The 26,857-nt window shown below is 40.9% G+C and overlaps 2 protein-coding genes across 3 annotated transcripts; one reads left to right on the top strand and one right to left on the bottom strand.

Moving 5' to 3' along the window:
• Positions 1–2,006: 2,006 nt before the first annotated feature.
• rabac1 (Rab acceptor 1 (prenylated)) lies at positions 2,007–6,417 on the bottom strand. 2 transcript variants are annotated; one of them, XM_069656474.1, is made up of 6 exons: positions 6,344–6,417; positions 4,548–4,680; positions 4,097–4,309; positions 3,791–3,888; positions 3,222–3,323; positions 2,007–3,006 (listed from the first exon to the last, which is right to left on the bottom strand). In XM_069656474.1, exons 2-6 carry the CDS (start codon positions 4,667–4,669, stop codon positions 2,918–2,920), a joined length of 624 nt encoding a protein of 207 aa, XP_069512575.1. In that variant the 5' UTR covers positions 4,670–4,680; positions 6,344–6,417; the 3' UTR covers positions 2,007–2,917. The 2 variants fall into 2 exon arrangements, with proteins under 2 accessions (XP_069512575.1, XP_069512576.1); XM_069656475.1 differs by having other exon boundaries at positions 4,548–4,676; positions 6,344–6,405.
• A 592-nt stretch (positions 6,418–7,009) lies between these two features.
• Positions 7,010–19,747, top strand: dedd1 (death effector domain-containing 1). The gene is made up of 6 exons (XM_069656796.1): positions 7,010–7,075; positions 7,406–7,562; positions 8,615–9,133; positions 9,298–9,426; positions 9,768–9,914; positions 17,712–19,747. Exons 3-6 carry the CDS (start codon positions 8,659–8,661, stop codon positions 18,116–18,118), a joined length of 1,158 nt encoding a protein of 385 aa, XP_069512897.1. The 5' UTR covers positions 7,010–7,075; positions 7,406–7,562; positions 8,615–8,658; the 3' UTR covers positions 18,119–19,747.
• The last annotated feature ends 7,110 nt before the right edge of the window (positions 19,748–26,857 follow it).

A 26,857-nucleotide genomic window follows, 5' to 3' on the forward strand; every position in this document is an offset into this window, starting at 1 on the left:
AAGCAAGAGAAATGTGTCTCTCTTTTTGTTTTTTGTTTGGTTTCAGTTATTTTCGCTGGTTTTTCAGGAGGCTACTCTGAAACTGTAACAGCAGAGCAGGGTTTTCGCTTGTGTTTTTACCAAGACACAGGAAACCAACCAAGGCTTTCAGGTTCCTGTCACTGCAGGTGTGCCGGTATGGTTAGGTGCAGTGTGCTGTGATGTGGTGAGTGGTGATGAGTCCACGTGCCTGGGGTCTATTACCGGATTGGGTCCAGCTCTGGTTCAGTCCAGGTCCTGGTCTTAGCCTGGTCCGGCCCGGGGGGCTGTGTGCATGTATGTGTTGGGAGACCGGTGAAGGGCCAGCGGTCTCAGGCTGGGTCTGTCTCAGATGGCTGCAAGAGTCGAAATTCAAGAGAAAAAAAAAATACACGACTAGTAGAACATGTGTGTCAAATAAATGAAACCAACACCAATAAAACATCTAGAACATTTAATACAACCCAGACCTGTCTGTGTGTCTTTTTATCTCTGTTTTTACTATTACTTATTTGAGAAGATAATTTGTCCTCTTTGTCACCCTTAGTATTTGATTTTCATTACTGTTCTCTCTTGAAAATGGCAGCTAATACAAAAATTAAGTTTTAAAATATAAGGAATCAGTGCAATTTCTGACAATAGACCTGCAACTAATAGTGCCTTGGTGCCGCCTGAAACTTGTTAAATTTAAAGACAGCACCAAAAAGTTGACCCTATATGTTTACCAAACACAATAGATAAGAGATAATAGCCAACTAGTTGAATTGATACATTAAACTACTTTTTGCTTCCTATAATAACCTATATTAGACTATTATTCCAACACATCAAATGTGAGATTAATCAACGTGGTGCAGAGCAGCCGACATGAGAGAGTAGAAGTATGAGGATGGGATGCCACCTAGTGTTCAGACTGTATATGCACTTTAACCTGCATAATGTTAAACAGTCATAGGAGGAAGAGTTGGCAGCAGCCCAGGGTGATGCACCAAACCGCTCCGTATATGTGTCAGCCACGTCTGATGAGTCACAACAGGAGAGTCTGATTACTCTAAGGGAACAAGTTCGTCGTTCAAAACTATAAGATCTCAGAAACAGTTTATGAATTACGTGTTCAGGAAGCAAGAGCAGATTCTCTGATTAATAAGAGTTATTTTTCAAAAGGTAAAGCGAGGCGGTATATGTTCTATCTTAAGGGACCACACTGTAATTGTGCTACCTCTGTGTGCCACAAGAGTCATCTATTTTAAATGAACCTCTTATTGCCCACATATCAAATATATTATACACAGCATACAGCTCTGTAACGTCAAGGATTGGGTGGTCTGCGGGGTCACTTTGCTACTTCCTGCGAACATTTAGGACACATCCCTTTAAGTTAGGAAAACTTTCTGACACCGCTTGACCACTGTCCAATGACAAATGCAGCGTCTCCCGCTCACACATACACATATTCTGTCACTCTCACACTGACAAACACACTCACACTCTCACCCTCTCTCTAATTTCCCCTGTGTCTCTGCAGTGAGCTCACTGCAGTGCGACTCCCCCCCCGTCCCCCACTCCCCCCCTCCCCCTCACCACCCTTCGTATAATAGAATATCGATCGCTCGCCTTTGCCGCAGTGTGTCTGTGGACGAGTGTGTGTCTGACTGGGGGCCCTCCAAGGTCATCGCCATGGCAACGTGAGCATGGGGTCCCTCTCGCTGTGCTGTCACAGAGCAAAGAGGTCACGGAGGTCACATGAAAAGGGGGACAACAGGGGGGACAAGAGGGGGTTGGTGAGTGCTGCAGTGTTAGATAGAAAAGAGGAGCCATGAGGGCTGTTACTGTCCTATTCCACTGTGTATCCAGGGAGGACCACAATAATGAGACAATGCACAGATTTGGTGCTAAAAGTCACCTCAGAACAAGAGTCAGTTTATCAGTTTAAACTGAAAGAAAATACCTGAATTCATTAGATTTAATTAAAGAACTGAACACTGAAATGACTTAACTTTACATCAGGGATTTATTGCACTTCCAAAATGTGATTAAAATACAAAAAAACCCAACTTACACCGAGATGTAAACAAATGAATGAGTTTCAAACGCCTTCAGAAAGTAGAGCCCATAATAAATATGCATACAGTCAGCAAAGTACCCTTTAAACACCAGTACAAACCTCATTACAATAAACTGACCTTTAAAATGCCTTCTCATCAAGCTAGCCATGTTAATGACCCTATCTGAAACACCAAATAGTTTAGCTTTGTTTGGATTCTCTTGAATAAAACATTTTGTATTATTTTTGCATAATCATGATAAGAGACACGTTATTTTTAAAGCTGTAAATGGCACTTTTCTTTTGGAAAATAAATATTTTTGTAGCAAACGTAGCACTAACTTTGTAAATGATCGTTCACGAGAAGTCACCAATCAAGTCAGACGGTTTTGACACAGAAGCTGAAGAAATCTACAGCAGAGAGTACAGGACTGATGGTCCTTCGTGATTAGATATGATAAGATATGTCATGGTATTCGAACATTGCAGAAAGCGAGAGGCTATTTGACATAAACCAGAGGCATTCAAGGTGCAAATATGTAGAGAAAGGCAAATCATCTGCATGACAATGTGCTTAAATACTCGTATACAAATTACCTGTGCATGTGGTGATTTATGTGTATTCATGAGTGTGAAAAAGTATATACAGTGGGTAACAGCAACTACTTTAGGGGTAAGACAAGGTGCATTCTTGGTACACGGCATGGGTAAGATAGAAGGAATACAGGATGCACACAGAGCTAAGGAACAGACCTAGGAGCAGTTTTTTCCTCAGCCCCTCCGGGCTAACATTATTACAGGGTCAAAGTGATGACTGATCGTCGACCAGCACCTGCTGAGAGTTCAGCCTGTTCTTCACACCGGCTCCATGAGGAGCTCTTCCATGTCAGATCCCTCCAGCTCACGGAACCCAGCGTGAGTGCCAATCACAAACAGCGTCGCTCCTGAGAGGAGACGTGACAAATGAAAGAGGGGAATGTGAGGAGAAAAGCAATGAAATCCACAGTTTTATCTACAGAGATCGTCTCATTCACAGCAACATAAGAATATGCTTTATACCTAAATAATATCTGATACCCTGATGAGAATTGCAACAGAATATGTCTGCATGCCCAAAATTATATTGGCTTGAAAGAACAACTCATGTGGTTTGGCTTACCCAGGACCCAAAACACTGCAGCTCCAGCTCCAGCCAACCAGAACACAGGTAGAGACAGAGCTCCAGCCAGACTCATCTGGTGAGGGACGGTCAGCTCCTTACCTAGTTGGTGAGGAAATGACAGATTTTATTACACAAAAATGATGCGAGGGATTTCATAATATTCTTGTGCTTCCTTTTGGAAGAAAGAAGAAAACTTAAACATAGAACATTTTATATTTATTACTCATGACACAGACATGCCCTTCATCTATTCTTGAATACATTCATTTGTTTGTTTTACCTGACAAAAATCACAGTGGTAACATATCCAGATTTATTTAAATTCATATAGTAAACATAGCAGTTCACAGCTGCTAAACCTGTTTTACAAAACTAAGCATGTTTTCAAAACCAACGTTTAAATTATTCCAAGAAATCTGTGTAGGCGAGGAACATTTTAGCAGAAACACAAAGAAAACGGTTTATTGCAGGAAATATGGTTCCAGTTTTCCTGGTGGTTTCAAGAATCTACTATATTTAGCAGGTACAAGTGATGGATTGCAGCCCGAGCTGACAGCTTTACTCACCGAGGACAACCAGTTTGGACTCCTGGGACTTGAGGTGAATTATGTAGAAGGCACCGACAAACACGGCCAAGGCAATCAGCAACATGGGAGAGCTGATACTGAGGAGAGAAAACAAACAAACCGCTGTTACCTATAGCTGCATTTCTAGATTTAGTTTAAAGCTTAAATCATTTTAATCAAATCCCAATGAGATTCTTCTGTTGCCCTTTAGTAATATACCTATGTGAGTAAGATCTGGGCATTAGAAAGAGTAAACATTCCCACTGACAAAACAACATTAAAGTTCCTCTGTGTTCTCTGCCTTACATGCAGTAGAGGATGAGACCCATGAAGATGAAGGTATAGTTGCTGTTGTAAGTCTCCACATTTTTCACCATCCTCTGACACAACTCTCCAAAGTTGCGAGGTTTTGAAAACTTGCGTTGGTCCACGAAGCTTGCCCAAGGTCGAATAGACACTCTGCGTTTGTCGATCCACTCTTTAGCCATACCAACTGAAAAGCCTTTGGGGAGCCAGAGCCTACACAAAAAGACAAAGACATTAAAAACAGAATACAAAAACCATTGTTAAAAGAAACAGAAATTAATAAACTAATAAACAACAGTAGCCGCTATTCCTTACATTTCCTAAGGGAAGAAGAAGGGAAAATTTTAACCGATAAAGAATCACATGCACTCTTGTAAACAGCATTATCATTACTGGTTTGTGAATTATTTGGTGCACATCCCATTAAAATAAAAAATGTATAGACCCTTACTTTGCCAAGACTCCAGCTCCACCTGTTCCGGTTGGATGAGCATCCTCAGCACCGAACAGATCCCCAGCTTTGCTGTCCATGTCCACTTGACAGTTCTCCCCCTTTGGAGCTTCAGATGGCATCTACAGACTGTCTGCAGCAAGAAATAGTAAACAGCACAGCACACACATAAAATGTAAACAAATTTACTGCTAAAAGACATCCAACTATTAGTTTTTGTCTACAGAATTAGACAGGCATGTAGCAGATATTTAACCAGGCACCAGATCAGTGTAAAGCAGCTGACTAGTGCTGGGTATCAATTTTCTTTTATAGGGAACTCTTTCTTTTTATAGTCAGAACAGTAAATCATTTTTAAGCATAGCCCTGGTGCAACAATGCTAACAAACCGTGAATTTTATTCAGACAGAGATGGTGATCGCGGTCTTTAAATTCAAATATTACACATTGTGGATTCATGCTCAACTCAGAAGAAAACATATAGGCTACATCGTCCTTTAAATCCCTGTGACTCTGAGGACATTAAGGTAGCTGCAATGAAACATAGACCAAACATTTCTGTAATAATCACTATTTAAATAATCCGAGTGGAGCTTGAGAATCATACTGATCAATTAATCATTTTTAATGTTGTGTTTGGTCACACTGATGGAACATAATAGCATTTTTGAGTAAGGATGACTGTGGCGCAGCTAGAAAGACGTAAAAACTGGACTAAATGTGGTTTACAGTGAGCATATATATGGCTGCATGGAATTTTACACCATTTAACAATATTTCAGTGACTGTTTGAATCTCTGACTGTTTTGAAATGTGGTTATCAAAAGCTGTTATCAGGATTTTGAATAGAAAATACAAATATTAACTCAGTTTAAATGTCCACACCTTTTAAGTGCAAACATTTAATGTAATATACAGTAAGATCCCGGTATCTTATCCCCCATAAAGGAACATAAAGTTTAGTAAATGATGACAGGGTGGACAACAGTAAGTAAATATATGAAAGTGCCAGCCTTTACACTCTTTTCTCCCTTCAAACTCTAGCTCTCTACAGCTGCATGTTGTGATTCAAAATACAAATATCATGGTCGGGGAAAGAACATGGTAGCATGCCTAAATTTGTATGTGTAAAAAAAGAATTTACTTATTCACCTTTTTCCCATGAGCTAAGGAGCATATCTTTGGGTCTTAGGGCTATGGGAAAACCAGAGTTGGTATAAAAAGACTAGAGCTGTACAAATGATTTATTTTATGAGATAAGTGCCGAATAAATGTACTCACAGCCCAACTTTTGTGCGACTGCTTCAGACCTTTTGTTGCCGGTCTGGTTCGCGGATTTTTTCATAGTAAATAATGTTAATGATTGCCCGGAAACAACAATGAGTCCGTAAAGTCCTCACACCCTCTTGGCGCAGCAGGCTGTATTTTAAGTAATGGAATGTTTTAGCCAACTCCAGGTTAGGTAACTGCCACATCACCAAATCAACAGAATTTTCAAGAAACCTTTGCTACAAGCACATATGGACAAGTATTGGTTTATTAAATAACTCATATAAGCGTTCCTTAACTTTGTACAGTTAAATAATCATTATAATGTGCTGCAAATACAACTTTGCTAGTTGAGGATAAGATTGTCACCACTAGCTTCTCTGCTAACGCTCACGTCCACTAACAGGTTTTTTTCTACGTCTCAATAAGGTACTCGTCGGTGGGTGGATGTTTAAAACGAATATAAATAAGACTAGAGCTGTATAAATGAATTATTTTATGAGATAAGTGTCAAAAAATATACTCACAGTCAAACTTTGGTCCGACTACCTCAGACCTTTTGTTGCTATTCTGTTTCACGGGATGTGATGTGGATTTGTTTAACTTCCTGTCTGAGCGTAAAACATTGCCACCTATTGACTCTATTGGGCACTACTCAACCAGTGTTTGTTCAATTACTATTACCTCTTAAGGTTTCGTTTACTTGTCTATAATTTGAACTCAGTTAGCTCTGTCAAACGTACTGTCTTTTTTAATCGCACTATACAACGTCCTAATCTTGCAATATTTCAGTAAAACGCAATGACGATAGGAAACTAGTTCTTCTTCTTTAGTGTTTAACGGCAGCTTCCATCCTTGTTAATGCATTACTGCCATCTTCTGGCGTTAATGAACTCCTGCAGTGTCCGTTTTGTTAAATTTTCTTTATCAGTCCTGTCCTATTCAGAAAACTGGTCAAATATTGTCTCGAACTCGTACGAGGGAAGTTGTTTTTTGATACGACACACATAAAACAGTTGAATTAAAATAGCAGACTCGGGATCGGCTATGTTTTCATTTGTACCTACTTGAATGGTAGTTCGTAGAGTAAAATCTAACTTATGATCAGTGAAAGTAAAACGTGACCCGAGACGTCATCGAGCAGCCGGAGGGATGTGATTGGTCAGTGACTCTATGTTATTGTGCTTCTGTCAGTATTGCAAAGCGCTGTGGGAGTTGCTATATCACCCAACGCTTGTAGCAAGAACGTGACTTGCAAGGTACGCGAAATGTTTAAATTTTGCTTGGAAAATGCATAGTAAACTTTTTTAAACATGTATTTTGACGTTATGATTTGCCTGTATTATGCCCCGTGTTAAGCTAGCTAATGTCAGCTAACAACATTCTAAGCTAGCAATATCCGTTAATATCGGTTATCACAAACGCACGAGACAGTTCACTAAGGTTAATGTTAGAAACATTTGGTATATATAGTATACGCCATTTTGCACCAAGCTTGGCTCTCCGTTTAAATTTGGTGACTTGACAAGCAAAACAGCAGATTGAATTGCAAAGGTTTGAAGCATGTTCTGTTTTGTTTGTTTCCTCAGAGAAACGTTGTTACGTAACGTATCAAGGTGTTTATTTGCTCAACGGGAGGAGCGCCTAGTCTTTGGTAGTTTTGAAACGACGACAACAACACAGCACATTCACAGCTGACTTCTGCATTGTTTGGTTCAAGAAAGACGTACTGACACCCACAACAAGGTAGGGCTTCTGTTTGCTCAAACAGCTATTTAAACATGATAGAGGAAGTTAACGAGTACGTGCGTCAAGCTAAAATAGCATGATAACTTTAGCTAAAGAATACACGGTCTGCTGTTGGCTTATGCTAACAGTTCGTTTACAAGGAATGTAGCATTCAAGTTTTGATGCCAAACGTGCACTATTCAAGCTTTTGAAATACCTTTAAACAACTAACTATTGGGGAAAGCAACATGGTGCATATAATTGCATCAAATGGAGGTACATGAAACACATTAATGTCGCTCACATTGCAGTAGAGTACAGCGTTCTTTAGTTTGTATTGCAGCATGTAAAAATCTTTGAAAAATGATTTATAATTTTTAAAATCAATATTGAGATAATGGGACAGTATCTAAAACCATATGCTTGTTGTTTGCACCAACAAGGATTCTTTTATAAACCCAATTAAATCATGGTTTAAATTTAAATTATGTTGCACCAAACTTTAAAACTATCTTTAAATTAAGAGAGATTTTTTAGTTTTGTTTTTTACTGTAAACCTAGATTAAATTTGTGGCACTAAACATTTAAACTCAAATTTAAAATGTGATCCAGTATTAACTTTAAACTTACACTTGAGGAGGTTTAACTTTTAAAATGACTGCTTTTTGTAGGTGGGTTGAGGAAAATAATGAAGTTCCTTAAAGGAAATTGAGGGACAGACTCGACCCAATTGAGTTTTATGATGCTGCTGAATTTCAATCATAATACCAGTTCACAAAGGAAACTGTAATCAAGCTGAACAATTGTCAAACATGGTAGTGAAAGAAATGCAGACAAACAATAAAGCGTTTAGTTAATACAATGTTAAGGAATACACAGCAGCCGGTTTTCCCCCCTTTTATACTCACTAGGTCCCGACAGCACTCAGATGTATTTTACTTGTATTTACTTATTTGAAACCTAGTTTTGCTAAATTAAATTAATCCTTGTTGGTGCAACTCAGCCATAGAGTTTGAGCTTAACATGTCAGCTTAATCTAATGTGTGTGGGGTTTTTTTTATCCTGAACAGTCTTGTCACAGGTGGGAAGGTGGAAAGGGGCTATCAGCAGACCCATGGAAGCAATGCATCATCCAGGGTTCCCATTTAGGGACTCACTGTACTGGGATGAAGCAGAGTGCCTCAACTACTATGGGATGTTGTCCCTTCATGAGGTGTTTGAAATAGTTGGTTCTCAGCTGACTGAGACTGATATTGAAGTTTTGTCATTCCTCCTGAATGAAACCTGTCATGCCTCACACCCTCTTGACCCAGCAGACTGGACAGTTGAGCCCTGTGAGGGCGATCCAGATGATTTGGGTGTGGCCCTGAATCCTGAGCTGGTAAAGGCTTGGAGGCGGTTAAAGCCTCAGAACTCTCAGGGCCCCGTACTGGCCTTATTTAAGCCAAAGAGTGGCCTTGAGATGTTATTAGAGCTGGAGAGGGAAGGATACATTGGTGATGGTAATCTGGAGCCACTACTGCATCTACTAAGAGTCCTCACTCGTCATGATCTGCTGCCTTTAGTGTCCCACAAGAAAAGAAGGACAGGTGAGGATGAATCATGAACCATTATGAAATTTTCAGATCATGTTTAGTGCTTTGGCTATTTCCTGTCTCTGTGATAGTCTGCTAGAATTTGTCAACCATAACTGCATTCCTTTCTTAATAGTTCCAGCTTAATGATTACTCATCTATGTCTTTATACTTTTCAGTATCTCCAGAGAGAAGTGGGCAGAGATATGTAATAGAGAACAGAGAGTTGATGTGCTTCTCTGGAATGCAACACAGCTGCAGACAGACAGAAATGCCTCTTCCATCTTTCACGCAGCAATTAAGGCCCGGTAAGTGGAATTTACTACAGTAAAGTACATTATTCTCACTACATTAAAAACCAGTATCTATTTTTTTTTGTGGAGAATCCCTGGCACTCTGTGTAATTATTTTCTCAGAATTACTTAACACTTGGTGTCTAGTTACATTGTTTACATACCATAAGGTTTTTGTGAACCTTCCATGGTCGGAAAAGGGGATGTTTTTATCAGCTATTATCAAAAACGGATAGACATTGAGTGATCAACGGAAGTGGGATATAAAGGAACTTCAATTCCTCCCAAATAAACCCCTCCATGGTCATATAGTATCCTTTTAATTCCACAAACTCATTAAATGCATGTTCTGTCAGGTATTTACCCTCCTATGCCTGGAACATCTGCTACGAGGAGGAGGAAGAAGAGGGGAAATGGCTGGAGTCGCAGGCCCAAGAAAACAAACCGACAGGACAATCCACTTCCTCCTCCACCACTACCACCACTACATAAGGTTTCCTGTGGTAAGTGCAGCCCCTGCATTCTCTACTGGTCTCCCCTTTTTAAGCTTTTCACCTCTTGCCTTCCTATCTTCATCCGGCCATTTTCTCTTACAGATCATTGTCCCATCTTTTCATTAACCATACAAGCATTTCATTTCTAATCAGTAATATCTCGTCCAGCATCACCACATTTCCTGTTTTGTCTCCATAATTCGGATGTTGTTCTTTGAGGCTGAACCTCAGCTTGAGTAAAGGAGTTTGCAAACCCAGTCTACATTATTTTTGATTTCCACATCACCCCAAAAAGTTTACCTTGAACTTTGTTCCAACATCACGCTCTGAAACAAGATTTTTTTGCGCTCCTGTGAAGACAGAAGCAGTGAGAATGTTTGACATATTATAACCTCAAGTAGGCTGGGTCAGACTACAGGAGTTTTATGAAGCTCACAGATTTTGAAATTGGGTTGCATTACACATAATCTCAAACATGCACACTCCAGGGGATATTATTATAAGATTATCATGTGTGTCAGTTAGAGCAATGAACCACCTCATGTGATCTCATTGGGAAGCACGTTTAAACAAAACTGAGACTAACGTGCTGCAACAACTGTCTGTAATAATACAAAGCACAAAACAAGTCAGGATAAGAAACTGGTTGGAGCCAAAGTCAACAAGGATTGTCTATTTCCTATTGACAACTGAATGTAAGATTTCACCTTTAAGTTTTCTGTCAACAGTAGAATGTTAGATGACTTGGAGCTCCATCTCCCTGTAGACTTCCCTTACATTGGCTTTTGTGGTCCAGCTCAGAAAGTACTATGCAATGACCCAGATTTTAAATCCTTAATGTCAAACATATTTCATATTATCCCGGTGGCCCAGGAGATTCTGCTAGCCGCTTGCCGCTAAGATCATCTGGCCTGAACATTGATACCCGCAAAGGTCCCAGACCAGATTTCTCCTCAATTGTTGTGAGGGTTAAATTGGGGGATAAATCACTCCAATGCTCTGTCGTTTGACCCATAATTAGGAACACTGGACCAATTGCAGTAATCCAGTTGGTCCACTCGATGAATAGCACCTGGAAATTCAACAGCCACGGCAACACAAAGGAAGGAATTTGCTTACGAAATGTTGTTATACATGCTGTTAAACCACCCCTGAACTGCCCAGAATAACAAGTGTAACAAGTGTTACAGAAAAAACATCCCTTTTCACATTCAATACAATTCTAGTTTAAAAAACCAGAGCACATTAAAGCCTCTGAATTTTTCTAAGAATGTTAAATAAATATAAATTCCCGGCATAACCACAACCAATTCAAACCCATATCAGGAAATTTAACAAATGCTTAAATGACAATGTTTCACATTTCTATTCAAGTTTTGGACACAAATATAACATGCCAGCTCAAATTGCTTTCCCATTCACTTGACTGGCATCTCCTTTATTACTCACAGTGGATTTAATGTCATCTTGTGATGTTTAAACTTGCAATATCTCCTTAACTTTCTTACTTTAACATGCAACATCGGGGAGATTTTGTTGTCTTATTTTCTTTCCATTCTTTTACCTTCATTTCACCTTTCATCTAACCCATTCGCTTATGTTCAGCTGCTGCTGTTTATAAGAGTACAAACTGGTAGGTTGCTGTTCTTTTGTTTACTCCATACTGAAAGAAGCTGTCCAGTCAATACTAGATGCAGCCCTTTTGCTCCTTTTATAGCAAAGCTTGATACAAAGTTATCCCAACTGTCCTACCTCACATATCATTTTGAGCAAAGATCTAACTCCACTAAAAGCTGCACTATGTAATCAATGTCCTGTTCCTCGTTCCAAATATTGCCTGCCTTTTAATCATAAAGGCTAGTTCCTCTCAGCAAAAGAGATTTCACTAACATCAGTTGGCCTTTGTGTGGATTTTGCTTAGTCATTCATGCAGACCTTCTCACATTTCTTTTGAATGTCCATCGTTGCTTTCTGGTCCATAATACGTAATACAACAAAGGACTGATGATTCTGACTCAATGTAAAAACAAAGAAGCTCTAACGATGAAGACAGCTATTCAGGATGAGTGATGTGCCTGTGACTATAAACATGTTGCTGTCTTGACTCCACATTTGATTCCACCAGGTTGACTCAGGATTGTGACTCAGATCGAGTAACCTAAGACACAAAGGATCGTGGAGACACAGGGGGAGACTGAGGAACAAAACAAATAGAGTCTGTCACCCCGCTCTGTCCACACATACTGCCGAGTGCGTGATCAGCTCAGGCATGCGCTCTCTCACAAGTCTGGGCCGATGCTGCCTAAGGTAAAAGAGGCTCTCCCTCCTGTTACAACAGGGGTTGGTGTAGCCACTTTGCTCTCTATTTGATGCCTGTGTATCACAATGTAGCTGCCCCCTACCCTATTCCCTAATTTGCTCTTAAAAGTCTTCCTGTTATGTGTAGTGCACTGTTGATGAGAACATATTCTGTGCTGAGATTCCTTCTTTTTCTATTGGGTTGTTGGTGTGAGTATTTCACAGAACTGAGTCCTGAGCAGTAAGCCTCTAATGTTTCCAAGACATGTTTTGGCCAATCACGTCAAAACAAAAATCTCTGCAACTCAAAGTTTATTTGAGCTCATTATAACCAAAAATAATGGAGATATATCTCAAGGAATTACATTTTAAATTGATATAATTCTGGTAAAGTTGACACATTTTCACAAACATGGCCTGTTGCTTTAATGTCTTGGCAGGGATATATGCACCCTCACTAAATGTTGCCATTGACACACATTGCTGTTAATTTTGTTGGACAACTAAATGACTGTAACTCTTCGATAATTGTCCACAGTCGTATGATAATACAAAGACAAAGGCATGATGTGATTTGTATTGTGTTGTAGTATAGTTTAAAGTGCTAATCTCGAAGATATCAGTTTCATTCACTTATTTTTGAAGTTGTATCTGTAGTCGTCGATCTTTTCTTTTTGTTTCCGTTTACTCACAACACTTGCAGAGGCTGGAAAAGCAGCAACTTAGCTCCGCCTACCCTCTCTGGCAGACCAACCACTGCTGGGTGATGGAAAATGCGTCACTAACTGGGCGCTGCTTGTCTTTTTTTCCCCCGCGAAAGTCGGCACAGACACCCAGTCCATAATAATACTATATACTGCAAATGCAAAGGCTTTCATCAGTGGGTCATAGGCTCGGTCACCATTGTGTTACCTCATTCAGCAATAGATAGTGACTTAACAGACATTTATTTAAATGAAAATCTTAGAGATTATACCTTCTTTTTTTTTTTTTTAAAGCAGAAATACAAGAAAAGGAGATTTATATCGAACTTATTTAAGCACCAAAAAACTAGCATTTCTGTAATCTTTGATTCAGGGTTGAATTAGCTTCATGTTGAGGACTGGGGTCTTAGTGTAGGACATTGAGTTAATACAGAGAAATCTGCACTAAATAAGCCATAAAGCCCAGTCGATAATGTACAGTGACAAAACAGTTCTATGTTGGACATGTTTGTGAAAGTGTTGGTAAGAGGTGGATGGCCTCAACATGGAGTAATAACTAACTTCATTCTAAGTGGTTGTAAACGTCTCCATTAAGATTTAACTTAAATAATAATTTCTAATTCAAACTACATGTAAGCCACATAGTCGTCCTTTCATAAGGACTGGCCAGGTACTCTTTTCAGAGAATCTAAAATGGCTGCCAACAGACAGCTGCTCAAAAAAAGCCTACGTAACCTTTACTCCAGCAGTTCTGAGGAAAATAACCCAACAGTGTTCTCCTGAAGGAAGCTCCTGCTGTATCTTATCTCTGTGCCCCGTATGAAACCTGGGTGTGCGTTTGTCAAGAGGGAGCAGAGATAGATAGGGCGGTTCAGTCCGATGCTGGCCCCGAGCATTCAAACAGACCTCAAATACTCTTTCTTGTCATGATGCATCTCTCAGATCATTTTCACTGAAGTGTCGCAATTACAATCTGACAATAACTGCGGTTACAAACACCCATATGGTGTCTGTACCTTCAGATCAACAGTGCTTTTTTTGCTATCTAAATGGGGTGCTTGTGAAGGCCCTTACTTGTTCAAATGGACATACCTGACTAATGTTAGGGTCGCAGTTTAAATAATGGGTTGGGGAAGGTGAGGGTAAGGGGATTGGTCAAGGTAAGAAGTCCCAAGCATCCCACTTAGACACTACCATATAATATTGTAGAGCTACATTAAAGACATTGCTCAGCTGATAACCCTGTCAATACAACCTATTGCCCTGATGAACCTCATTACAACTAAGAGAAGTGAGTGCTGTGCCATGCCTGCTTGATGTTCAAAAAATGACCCAGTCGTCGGATATCCAACCCACTTGTGCTTGTCTCTTTCTCTCTTTCTCTCCTTTCTCTGTGTTCGCAGTTCAAAACAGACCAACCTGTGTGTCAGGAAAACAGTGTCCTTGCACACAATGAGAGGGAGAGAACGAACACTAAATGCTCAAACTACGCAAAAACGGTAGACAGAGTGATTTTTGTCTATGGGGAAAAGAGAGAGAGCTCTGTCTGGCCGTCTCTCAATACTCCCCTAACTCTCCACTCTCTTGGTCAGTCATTCAGCAGAAAAACGGATCGATAAAGAGTTGAAGCTCTCCGTGCCAAGTGACTCCTCGTAAATGGGTACTTAAACTTTTTTTTTTTTTTTTGGGTCGAGATGGTGGAAGCCAAACGGGCTTGGTGTTTAAAGTGAGAAAATGAAAGCTGTGCTTCCTAATGTCCTGTCTAAGTGGATGTCTCTGTGTCTGATGAAGCGTGAAGTGCTCTGTAACCCTAACAAAATGACTATCATTGTGTTCCTCTGGTTTTAAATGGCCTCCTCCTCAGTGCCCTATCTCTAGCTCCATCCCTCTCAGTATGAAATGGGGAGGCAGAAATGGAGGCCATCCATAAATACAGTAATTGCATGAAGGGCAGGTGTTTATCATAGCCACAGCCATCACAGAGTGTAATGATCCAAAAGGTCGACTGTTAACGGTGCTTTGACTTAATATTTCACTGAGTCCGTATTTTTCAAACATTGTATAAGACTGCAAAGTGTTGGGTGATATGCCATTTTTTGCCTCCCTTTAATATACGTGCACTATTGACATATAGGCAGGACATTTTGTGTAAATCACCAAACTGAACACACATCCTGTCTCGCTGATTTGTCACTATGCTTACAGGGATATTGTACAACAAAATGGTTTCAACCAAACCCACCTTTAGAGGCTTCTGAGCGTTATTGTTTTGCAACTTTGAATCACAGTGGATGCTTTTTGACACTGATCACAGATAAAGTCTTTGTTTGCACAACCCAGTAAGTTGTGTGATGAAAAATAAATCTGTCACAGTTCTCTGGCGAGCTCTAGCAGGTTTTTTCCTCTAGGGTTTCTCTGTATTTTGCTTCATTCAATTTAACCACCGCCACCTTCTCAAGCAATACAGGGCCTGCTGCAGTGAAGCACCCCCGTAGCATGAGGATGCCAAACACCACACATTGTAGTGGGGATAGTATATTATTGTCTGTGTGCAGGGATTGGTTTATGCCAAAGTTAAAGGACAAAAGTCAAAACCACTTTTTGCTTTGTCAGAACATAAAGCCAATCAACACTGACCTACCTGTCTAACAGGTGTGTGCACAGTGTTTCCCATCTCAGCGAGAGAGTTTTCATTGACCCCTTAGTGGCCGACTTCACCAGTTGTTACTCCAATATTCAATATCCAAGTACTGCACCTCTGAGTTCTTCTGCTAAGAAACCTTCTCCTACCTTTCACCTGGAACTGGTACCTGAAGAGACCAGAAACACAACTACATACTTCATAATTTTTTTTTACCTTGAAACAGACTTACTGAGTGTCAACAGTCCACTGTTAATCACTGTTCTGAAACAATAAAACATGAAATGGGGATGAATATTTGGTATTTGCACTTGTGCAGTGTTAAGAGGACGTTTTTTAAACCACAATGTTCAGTGTAAAACTTGTATGTGTTTGTATTGTAATGGATTGGCTGTAGGAAAAGACATAATTAGTCATTTAAGGCGTTTGCAGTATGGACATGGTTCAACAATTTGTGAAATTACAGTCAAATGTCTGGATTTTGTTAAATGTCAGTGTTAGTCATATCCTTGTACATTTATTCCCTTTTGAAGAATGCTTTAAAAAACTACTTATTTTCATGTTTTGTGTAAACAAAATTAAGTTAAAATTGAATGAGGTGTGGTTTTGATTAGATCTTATTTTCAAACCTGCATATTGTAAACACTTCTTAAACCTCATTGATTAAGTGTCCCCTTTGATCCAGCCCTTTTGTTTCTAATCTAATTGCAGCCTTATGAAGCTTGAATGCAAAAGCAAGTGTTTGATTACTGCTCTCCTACAAATGTTAACATATGCAAAATCAATGCCCTAATTCAACATTTGCATTTCTAATGTTGACATTTTCCAAACTTTATCCCCCTTGAGTCTTGCTCCATTCCCCACAGCCCCAAACGAAATATGGATACAAAGAGGGTAAACGTGACTCTTCAGTTGAAACGTTTATCAGTGGAATCATAGCTTTTGTATGGTGTTAAAGTCCGGTTAATGTTTCCTTTTAATGACTCTGTGCCTAAATCCCGTAGTGAAGTAGATGTTATTGATAGTAAATACTGTTCACCTCTACCAAAGGAGGTTTGAGTGGGAGAGATGGATTTTTGTTGCAGCAAAAGTCGTCCGCAGCTGGTTTCCACTCGAAGCTCTGGAATAATGACATGGGGGACGATCGCAGCAGTGCTTTGTCAGTACAGTATGTATCCTCTGATCTTTCTCGCTGTGCTGTTGCATGACCGCCAATCCTGTTACTGGGAACTCCAGCAGCTATCTGCTCTAAGAATTAAACATTTTGATCACAATGAATCTGGCGTTTTTCAACACTGAACAACCAACACTGTAAAGTTGCTTTGATTAATTCCACCTCAATATTTGCTGTTTGTCAAGTAAGTTTGAACATACTCAATACATGAACTCTAAAGCAAAGATTTCCGAAGACCATGCAGGGTGTCGTACCGAAATGCATCACTTTCTTCTTCGTTAACAGTCAGCATTAATAATTACAGTGGTGGAATTGCCTTGGAAGAAAAGGACCTACACTCCTGGTTCAGTTGCAGAGTATTTCTCTCTCTATGCTCCAAAACCTCAAATTCATTTTCACTAAAACAAACTTTAAGGGGGTTCCAGCTTTATCCAGCACAACAATGCACACAGTCTTGTTGGTCTAGCACCAGTGCCCCAGTTAATTAACAGTCTGCTCTGCCCTGCTGCACCATTGTATTTGCTCATTTGTCTCGCTTGTCAAGAAAGAAGTCTTAAAGTATTTCAATATAGAATTTCAGTCCAGTTAATACTCATCCTACTGGCTCACAATTTCCCTTTTGGAACTCAGTGCTCTTGAACCCCTTTTTTAAGTCCCTGCTTGTATTGCTCTAACGTAGATAAGCTAAATGAGCTGTGTTTTAATGACTTTGTCTTGTCTGTTTCTCTTCCTCTTCTTTTGACTTCATGACCCCTCCCTTTCTGTCTGTAATGTGGGCCTCTTCAATTTTTCTGTCACTTTTTTTTTATTTTTTCCGTAACCTTTCCTCCTTTTTCCTAACCCTTCTCTACTGTCTCCTTTTCTCTTTTTTTTCTCCTCTTTCCTTATTGTATCTTCCCCCATTATTCACTTCCTGCCCTCTACTCTTCCTTCCATCATTTCAACCCTTCCTCCCCACCGCTGCGTCCTCCTCCCTCTTCCATTATCAGATATCCGCCTGCGAGTCCGGGCTGAGTACCTGGAGCATGAGTCGGCACTCCGTGACGGTGTCTCCTCGGACAAACAGCAGCCCCTGGAGCGGCAGTTTGAGTTGTTCAGCCAAGCCAACTCGCTGCTTCGTGCCAGAGACCTGGGTTCTATCGTCTGCGACATCAAGTTCACAGAGCTGGACAACCTGGAGGCCTTCTGGGGTGACTACCTGAGTGGAAATCTGCTGGAGGCCCTGAAGGGAGTCTTCATCACTGAATCCCTGAGGATGGCAGCAGGCATGGAGGGCGTCCGCCTGCTGATCAGTGTGGACCAGGATGACTACGAGGAGGGCCGAAGGCTGCTGAGAGCCAGGAGAACGATGTCACCTAGTAATGGTGGGCGCACAGAGACTTACTGGGCTGTATAGGCTGATAAGATTTTGTATTATATTAACTTTGAAGAATGCAGTAGTACTCAATGCTGTTGAAAGTCATGGTTGCATGTGAATTTGGAAGCTTTTTTCAGGCCTCCGTTTGTAGTTGCAATACATGTAATAACCACTAGGTGGCAGCACGTACCATCTGTTCTTTGTGTTCATGAAAGGCCTTACATTTTCAGTTTTGTCATTTTTTGTTGAAACATTACGATTAATGGCGAAAGAGAAATTAATAATAATGGATCAATGTGCTTCCATTTGGATTCATGCACAGGTGCTACTTTCTAGGTCACCAGGATGAGACAGGATGTAGCAAGAGTTTCCTTCTTAGTCTCAGTGAGAGCAAGAGCAGAAAGCCTGACCAAGTGGTAAGCCTCTCATAACATTAACAATATTAGATAGATAATGTTAAGACATATGGGCTTCCACAAATGATCGAAACACGTTCCTCATAAACAAGGGTGTGTTTGCATACATGCGACGTATATAGAGACTTAATTGGCAACTCCTAATGAAGCATTCATCGAACATTTTGTCCAAACTCGTTAATAAACAGTGGACATTCTCTTTCCAACTTAGCCCTTGAAATTCTCAAATACAAATAGGTCTTTATAGCCAACAAATAATGCTGCTTTTGCTTTGTTTTCTTGTTGGACTTCAGGATTCATGCTAACTGGCACTGACTCTTTTTTTCCCAACTAATATAAAGGACAAAGTAGCCTGCCAAAAAAAGTTTCTGATCTTTAAAAATGTTTGAGAGAATTGAGCACAGATGGAAAAGTGGGCTGCTCTCAGCACAGATTGACCTTTGTGTCTAACTTTGGAGAGCCTAGTCCACCCATCTACACCTAGATAACGAACACTGGGATTCTCAGCCCTGTGTACCCCGATAACCCGACTTGTGATTGCCGTGGTCAGTGGATACGGCAGTTGCCAGTAGATGACAGCAGTGATTAGGGCTAGGCCTCAGCAGACCATGGAAGATTCATCATCCCAAGCTTGTCAACAGCAACCAGGATAATGTAATGGTGGCTTGTGTCCGGGCTCCCAGCTAGGCCTCAGCAAGTGCTTCTCTCAGCAAGTAAAGCACAGGACAGTGCGTCGGTCAATAGAAGTGATGTTGGAGAGATCAAAATCAAAAGTGCACATCCCAGCTCCACTCAGCCCTGCTATGTAGGCCCAGCAGAGTGGCTCACAGACAGCTGTCTACTCACCCTGCTGGAACTAATGCCTGGACTTCACTCATAGAAGAAGATCAATAAGGCCCCTCCTCTAAGTCCCTTCATACAGGCACGACTTAAGCAGGCAGACTTGCTACTGTCTGAAGTGCAGAGCTCTGCAGGGCCAGGCAGAGGGAGGGACAATGGACTTATTTTCATGTTTTCTTATGTGTGTTTTTGATTATTTAATTTGTTAATGTATACAAGAAATAGTATTGTTTATAGGAGGGGAAAAAAGACTAATTCAGGGGAACATTTTTGTTCAAGTATATTTGCTTTTGGTATGGCAATTGTTTTGTGGAAATCTTTATATATTGGACATTATTTCTGGTGAATAATAAAGGTTTAAAGGCCTAAAGCGGTTTCTGTATATTGTCATTGACTTTTTAACCTTTGGTGTATCAATATCTAAACTTACTAAAAAATAAAATTTGTGCAACGATTGAAGTTGAAGAAAGAACCGTTCGCAAACACTTTTATAATTGCATTACTCAAATTACAAATGACAACAGTTGGATACTCAAAGTACTCTAAACACTTCTAACCAACAAGACAACTTTATACACAATAATGATGTTCAATTTAGTATTGCTATTGGGAAATGAACACTTTAAAAATACATATATTGCATAAAAATATGTATAATGTGCATGTAAGTGTTTTTTTGTATGTACATTTTGGACATCAGCTTTTTACAAATCTGATTTAAACCTCCTAAACCTAGCTCAACTTGTCCTCTCCTGAAATCTCATCCTCTTATCATGAATCTCTTTGTGTCACATTATATTATGTCGCTTGTTTGTGTTATTTTTCCTCTATTTTCTGAATTGTCATTTTTCCCAGTCCTCCACCCTCCGTACCTGTATTAGCAGGAGTGTGCCCTTTCCCTGCCCCCAAATGGTCTGAAGAGGACCATCGAATGCGGGTCACCGTGGATCAGATCCTTAATTATTTCCCCTTTCTCTAAGCTGTCCGCCTGATGAAACCCAGGAATGGTGTGTGCTTCCAATATTTTATAAAACCACACTCTCTTGTGCGATATTTTCTACCTTTTTCTATTTCTTGTACCTCCTTTCACAAATTACAGGGAACTACTGTTCAGCGTTTCGAGCACGATATATTAGACATTTTTTAAACTCATAGTTTGCATTTGCTTTTGATTAATATTAGTTGCTAATGCTAAATGCTAAACTTTAACACATAATTTTTTTTTAATCTATTTTCTCTGTAGGATAATCTTCTATGGATTATATCTACAATTTACCTTGCAGCTAAGATAAACAAACTTTGAGGATTTAGACATTCAGCTTGAGTTCTTATTTCCTAAATACCAGCTCAAACACCACCAGGATTCAGGTCCTGGTGGTGTAGGGAAAACAAACCTCTTTTTAAATCAATTTCAAGGCTGTTTTAAAACTGTTAAATAGATTTTTAGGTGCGTCTCCTTTTATCTCATATACCGCATTAGCTTTGCTCCAGGTTACATTACCACCATACTTACAGCTAAGGTTCAGTTTTCCTGTAGTGCACAAGCCTTTTCTGTATGACACTATACGTCTCATTCGTGTAGCTCTGTATTATAAAGAAAGGGATACAGTTTTTAACAAGGCTACATTAATATCATATTAATCACAAACAGTAGAGTTGAGTCCATAGGCCTTTATCCGGTTTGTATAACTGGATCATTGAGAAATGATTTGTTATACAAGTGTTGATTCTTTATGATTGTGAGTGGGGTCTTTGACTTTCTCGCTGGGCCTCCTCGGACATAATTAACTCCTCTGATGTAGACCAACAGTCCTCAAGCACATGAATAAATAATGTAAATGTCGGCTAAAGGGCACTTTGAAGAGTCACCTCATTTCTATCTGAAATGTGAACGAGCGCTCTCTACTAGCACTTTGACTGGTTTAAGGAAATGTGTAATACAAGGTTAGGCTATATGGTGACATAATCTGGAGATTTAGATTAAACATTTTAGTAATACATTTCTCAGAAAATGTCTTTGAAGAGACAAGTGAGATAAGATTTTAAAGCAAGCATCCCACGGCCTAGATTATTTGTTATTTGCATTTAACCTTTTCACTTACAAATCAAACATGATGCACGTGCCTCAAACAGCGACTTCTTGTGCCTCCTGCGGCCACACTTCTAAGCCTGACTTTTTCTGATTAGGTCACAGTGCCATTTCAGACCAGTTAAGGATCCTCAAAAAGATGTGATATTTACAGCCAAAGACACATGGAAATACACTTATTTATTTATGGCTCATAATTTGTTTTAATAACCCAAGTTAAAAATAAAAGGTAATCATTTATTTCTAATATTATTTGATTTATTTAATCAGATACACACCAACTGCAATCAATCATCTGCATCAATGCTATGCAACAAAGATAAAATCTTTTTTTTTTATTGATATTTTGAGCCCATTCTAGCTGATTAAGTTTTGCTTAGATCTCTTTTGTTTTTAATATTTAGTCTACTGTTATTTCCTTCACACTACAAGACTTGTAACATAAAGACACCACCATTACTGGGTCAGTTAAAAGCACTGTAGCCACACCCCATCTTTAGTAATGCTGCCGAGTGTACAAATGAAGTTTCATTATTGACTTGCCATCATGGAGAACAGTAAGCGGGACCAACCCTCGGGGGAAAACCTGATAGGGCCGTTTCTACCCTGTTCAGAGTGTGCCTTGTTTGATGGCCAGATAAACTGCCCCAGGCCTGCCTTGGGGAAAGCTGAGATTTCTGAAAGCCCAGTTCTCACCACACCCAGCCTTGAAGCAGGACCAGCGATGTGATGCCCACAGGGAGACCCAGGCACTCTGTCTGAGAAGTCTGAAAAACTATAGAGATCCAACTCAAAAGATTCTGCCATGTTTCTACTCTGAACAATGGCTCCCTCTTGGATGACCCTGCCACTATGAGACATTTGTTTGTCAAAGAAATTGGGACGCATATCTGGAGCACTCGGGAACATTACGCTCACAAATATCCAAGGACAAGACACTTAGAGCAACATCAACAAGTCCTATCTTTCTCTCCGTCAGACTGACCTCTCAACTGGACTGCTATACCTTGGACCCAACTCTGGAACTTTAAACATTTCTACAATCCTTTGATTTCATCCCTGCTGGGCCTCTTCTGTCCTTCTAGACACGTGGCTCCAACATCACATGAATGCAAAATGTGTTCAACAATCTCTGATTAGTCTGACAGGAGTAATTACCAATCTTTGGAGCTATGCTTATTTTCTTTCTTGCCAAGATTTGAGAGGACTGATACAACAATCTTAACAACAGCCAGCTTAGCTTTGCTAGCTGGAAACAGTGGGAAAGAACTAGCTTGGCACATACCAGAATCTCTGTAGCTAACAAACCAACACGCAATATATTGTATATGTTTTATTTATACCAAAACAGAAGTGTTAAAATGACATTGTTTCATACGCAGTTATACAGGGGACTATTTCTTTGCGGGGAGCACTGACTTACTTAGTGAGATTTAAGGGTGCAGTAGGTGGACTTTATTATCTCTGGACAAAGCCAGGCTAGCTGTTTACCCTTGTTTCCAGTCTTTATGCTAAGCTAAGATAAGGTGCTGCTGGATCAAAGCTTAAGAAATCAACTAAGTGTATTGGTCAAAATGTTGCTTTAACTATTGCTTTAAAGAAAACCCTCATTGTCCATTGTCTACAGTGATTAAAATAGAAGTAGCCATGTCTTAAGATTAGTTTTGAGCCTTATAGTACAGAGTTTGAGTCCCTTGTCCGTAGCAGACCCCAGGATCCCGCCATCTTCCCTGCCTGTTGACCCTCACAGCCCACGTCCCATCACCACCACGGCCTCTGCGGCTTCAGCAGAGCAGCAGCGTTCAGCCAATAGGATCCCTCGATGCCTTACTGATCTACATCCAGGTCAAGGATTCCACAGACTGGGGTCAAAGATCTCGTTGCTATAGAGACGGAGCTGTGGCAGGACGGTGGCAGGCTTGCGATGCAGTTGGCTAGGGGGAACCGAACGACCAGGGGAAGCCGTGGTAAGAGAGAAACAGTGATGGAGCTGCAATTGCAAATAATAAAACCATATTGTGTTTTTAATAAATCGATCAGTTTCAACATGTGTTTTCACTTTCTATTACCTGCAGAAGGGAATAACTTGGAGTCAAATATATAAAGCGTTTTTTTTTTTTACATTATAGTCCACAGAACATTTGTTGAGGTGACTGTTTGGTTTATTGCCTAAAACACTTCATAGAGACATCAGACGTGGGTTTGTGTTCTACGGTGCAAATTGTATGTGTGCAGGTGTGCAGAAGCTAATGTAATGCTGGGTTGTGTGCCAGGACACTGGTCATCATCCTCCTGTGGACTGTATTCCTCTGTCCGCAGGTGTTCTCCGCACCGCCTTGATTGGATGGAGACTCGAGTCATCTCGTGGTAGCTCAGGCCTAAATCAGTCTCCTATCGAAACGTGTCATCTAAAGCTGATAGACACTACAGCCTTCTGCCGGCCCACAGGGGCTGCCTTTATTATATGTATACCCTGCAGCATATGGTACATCTCTCTGATGGGGGAAATTCTGCGGCTTTTATTGAGGAGAGAAAATTAGATTAGGTGATCTTCTCAGACTGCCTTCTTCCTTGGCTTACCTCTGCACTGTGTGTGGTTGGAGAGCCAGTAGTCAGTTATACCATATTGTATTTCAAGCAAGATTTTAAAAGACAATGTATGAGCACATTTCTCTGAATCTTCAATGTGAGATAGAATCCAGTGATTTGCTTATTTATAATTATAAAGCCAGAAAATTGATTAGATGTTTTAATTCTTAGTGGATGTATTCTTTGTTCAGTTATTCAAGAAACTATGATAAAAATAATTTTCTAGGCCACCAATTTAAATTTGTTTTTTGCAACATTATCACCTGACGAAGACTAGAATGTTGAAATGTTGTGATTACTAAAGCTTTTGGTGCATGGAGTAAGTGTGGGGGCTTTGCCTTTCTTTCATTGCCGCTGTTTTTCCATTGCCCTGCACCTATATGTAATGAACTACGCTCCCTCAAAAGATAATTTCCCCAGACACAAAATCTGGTATATTTTCTTTAGGTGATATAAAACGTGTTTCATTCATGAATCAAATTGAACGTTTGAATGTTTAGGAAGGAATCTGTGCCTGTGTGAGTGGGAACTGTTGGTTTCTATGTTCATGCTGAGCAGGAAGGATTGTGTTTTCTTCCGCCTGCAGGTGGCAGCATAAAGATGACCCACCAATTTGTGGAGGCCTCATATTCAAAGCAGCAGAGCTCCTGCTGAATATCCACCTTCAGCAACATCTTTAATGCCATGAAGTCACATAGCTTAGCACAAAAGCTGCTTTAACACAGACAGATGTCTACATGTAAACTTGCATAACTTAATAGTTTGTTTTTACATACTTAATAGCGTTATTATGCAGGCCAGTCAGCAGCTGGGTCACACTGGGCCCTCTCAACATCCTGCTTACGGACTGAATCAGCACCTTGAACGCAACACGGGAAAACGTCACGTGAGGTTTGTGCGTTGATATTCAATCATCGAAATGCCTCTGATTGCTAATGACCTCGGATAGGTGTTACCATCCCCTCCTTACACTTAAAGCGATTGTCTCCCCTCGCGCCCTCCTTCCCTCTCTCATGCACGCGCCTCTTTCTCCTCAGCAGCAGCACCACAGCCACCAGGTCGCCATGGAAACCGCTGAGAGACACACGTCGAGGGTGAGGGATGGAGCGAGAACGAGGGACAACGAGGGACACGGAGAGAGAAAGGGGGACATGAAAGGTTAGGGTGTAACCATATGCCCCCCCCAAACCTCCCTACACTCCCCCACACCCTTTCTACCCCACCTCACCTCTAACCCCTCCACCCTTCAGTTTAATGGTGAGCCCCCCAGCCCAGATCAACCGCCCCACACACTGGCCCCTCTTACATGCACCTCTGCCCGCCCCCCCTCCGAACCCTCTCCCCCATCTTTTTGCTCTCCATCCCTCTCTTGTCCAGACAGGCTGCTCGCATGGCGGGGATGGAGACGTTCACCGATGGAAGCACTGGTAAATTTCACATCCACAAAAACACACACACATAAAGAAGAACAAAGATTGTAGGGGCTGCTTGGGGCTGACTCAGACTTTACTTCTTTTCCTCCATGTGTCTTTCCTCCTTTCAGCTGTACCATACACTCCCTCCTTTCCCTTTCTTAAATCCCAATCTTTCTATTCTGTGTCAGTTCAAAACGCGAGAGATTCTAGTCCCGACATTCCTCACGGCAGCATCCTGGGAGATGGCAGGGCAGAGAGGAGAGAGGGGCTCGAGAAATATCGGTCCTAATGATTTTTGTGTGCGGGGATGGTCTTTTTCTGTTTTATTGATTAGGTAGAAATTAATTCACGGGGGCAACCCTCGTGTTCTGACTCTCTCTTACTCTCTCTCTCCCCCTCCTATCCTCCCTTGCTCCTTTGCTCCGTGGACGAATAGCGTTGTGTCTTCTCGACTGCTCTGCATGTTGTATTATCGCGGGAATATTTGATTCGGAATATGCTCTGCGTTTTATGCATATGCGGAAGTGGCGCTGCGGCTCTGCACCTGCAACGCTTTTCTAATCGTTTGTAAACATCGTGCACATTGTTTGCTTCATTTAAAGGACATGAGTGAACGTGTGGTTGTTGTCATTGTTGCTGAAGGCAGTGTGCGTATTTTGTGCGTAAAGCTGCGCACATTTGAATTCATGCACACCTGGCAGCACTGGAGTTTAGCTCTGAGGTAAATGATGGTGCAATAACGACATATACCGCCTTTTTCGCCATTTAGTATCTATTGTTCTGTTGTCTGTCCTTCAGCCTTGATCCTCTTTGTTGTTTGATTCCTCCTAATTGCAAAAGGCTACGGCTGATTTAAGAGCTCTTTACGCACAGGTGGGCGTGCATGCAGGCCCCGGTGTTAATAGGCAGCCTGTGTCTTAATCTGTGCATAATGTCGCCTGTAACCCAGCAGTTCACAGCCAAATTCTCCCGCTCTGTGAGCTTTTTAATCAGCGGGGTCGATATTTGCTTCGTCGGTGTCCCGATGCCCGCAGATAGCAACAATAACACCTCAGCACGGTGAGGGCTGATCCGCCGCCGAAGGGAAATCGATGGACAGACTGAGTTAATTATGAGAAAATCAATTAAAAGGAGGGGATCTGTGGGCTTTATAAGGCCGAGCAGGGAGCTCGCACCGGCAGAGGAGAGGAGGAGAGCGGACAGTGGACACCTCCCAGCCGGGGCTTGTCTCCTCTGCCTGCCCGCTGAGCTCGCGCTGTCCCCTGGCTGCCTACACGCGGTGCCACACGATCATTTAACGAACAGCTCCTTAACAGCGTCTAAACTGTGCTGCAGAATCATTGCATCCTGTCATAGCTTAAACATCTTATCATTTAGTCAGTGTGATGATTTGATTTGCACACAATCTCGCACTGTAAAGACACACACA

The sequence above is a fragment of the Semicossyphus pulcher genome, unplaced genomic scaffold (genome assembly GCF_022749685.1).
Source record: "Semicossyphus pulcher isolate SPU_LCO1_2020_fin unplaced genomic scaffold, fSemPul1.0.p SCAF_9, whole genome shotgun sequence".
NCBI classification, from domain to species: Eukaryota; Metazoa; Chordata; class Actinopteri; order Labriformes; family Labridae; genus Semicossyphus; species Semicossyphus pulcher.

What these genes read in the sequence shown, in the direction of transcription:
- rabac1 (XM_069656474.1), bottom strand. Translation starts at nt 4,669, where the DNA reads ATGCCATCTGAAGCTCCAAAGGGGGAGAACTGTCAAGTGGACATGGAC. An exon ending in GGTCTCATCCTCTACTGCAT is followed by an intron (nt 3,889 to 4,096) that starts GTAAGGCAGAGA and finishes TTCTCTCCTCAG; the next exon opens with TATCAGCTCTCCCATGTTGC. An exon ending in TGCAGTGTTTTGGGTCCTGG is followed by an intron (nt 3,007 to 3,221) that starts GTAAGCCAAACC and finishes GTCTCCTCTCAG; the next exon opens with GAGCGACGCTGTTTGTGATT.
- dedd1 (XM_069656796.1), top strand. Translation starts at nt 8,659, where the DNA reads ATGGAAGCAATGCATCATCCAGGGTTCCCATTTAGGGACTCACTGTAC. An exon ending in CACGCAGCAATTAAGGCCCG is followed by an intron (nt 9,427 to 9,767) that starts GTAAGTGGAATT and finishes ATGTTCTGTCAG; the next exon opens with GTATTTACCCTCCTATGCCT. An exon ending in ACTACATAAGGTTTCCTGTG is followed by an intron (nt 9,915 to 17,711) that starts GTAAGTGCAGCC and finishes TTCCATTATCAG; the next exon opens with ATATCCGCCTGCGAGTCCGG.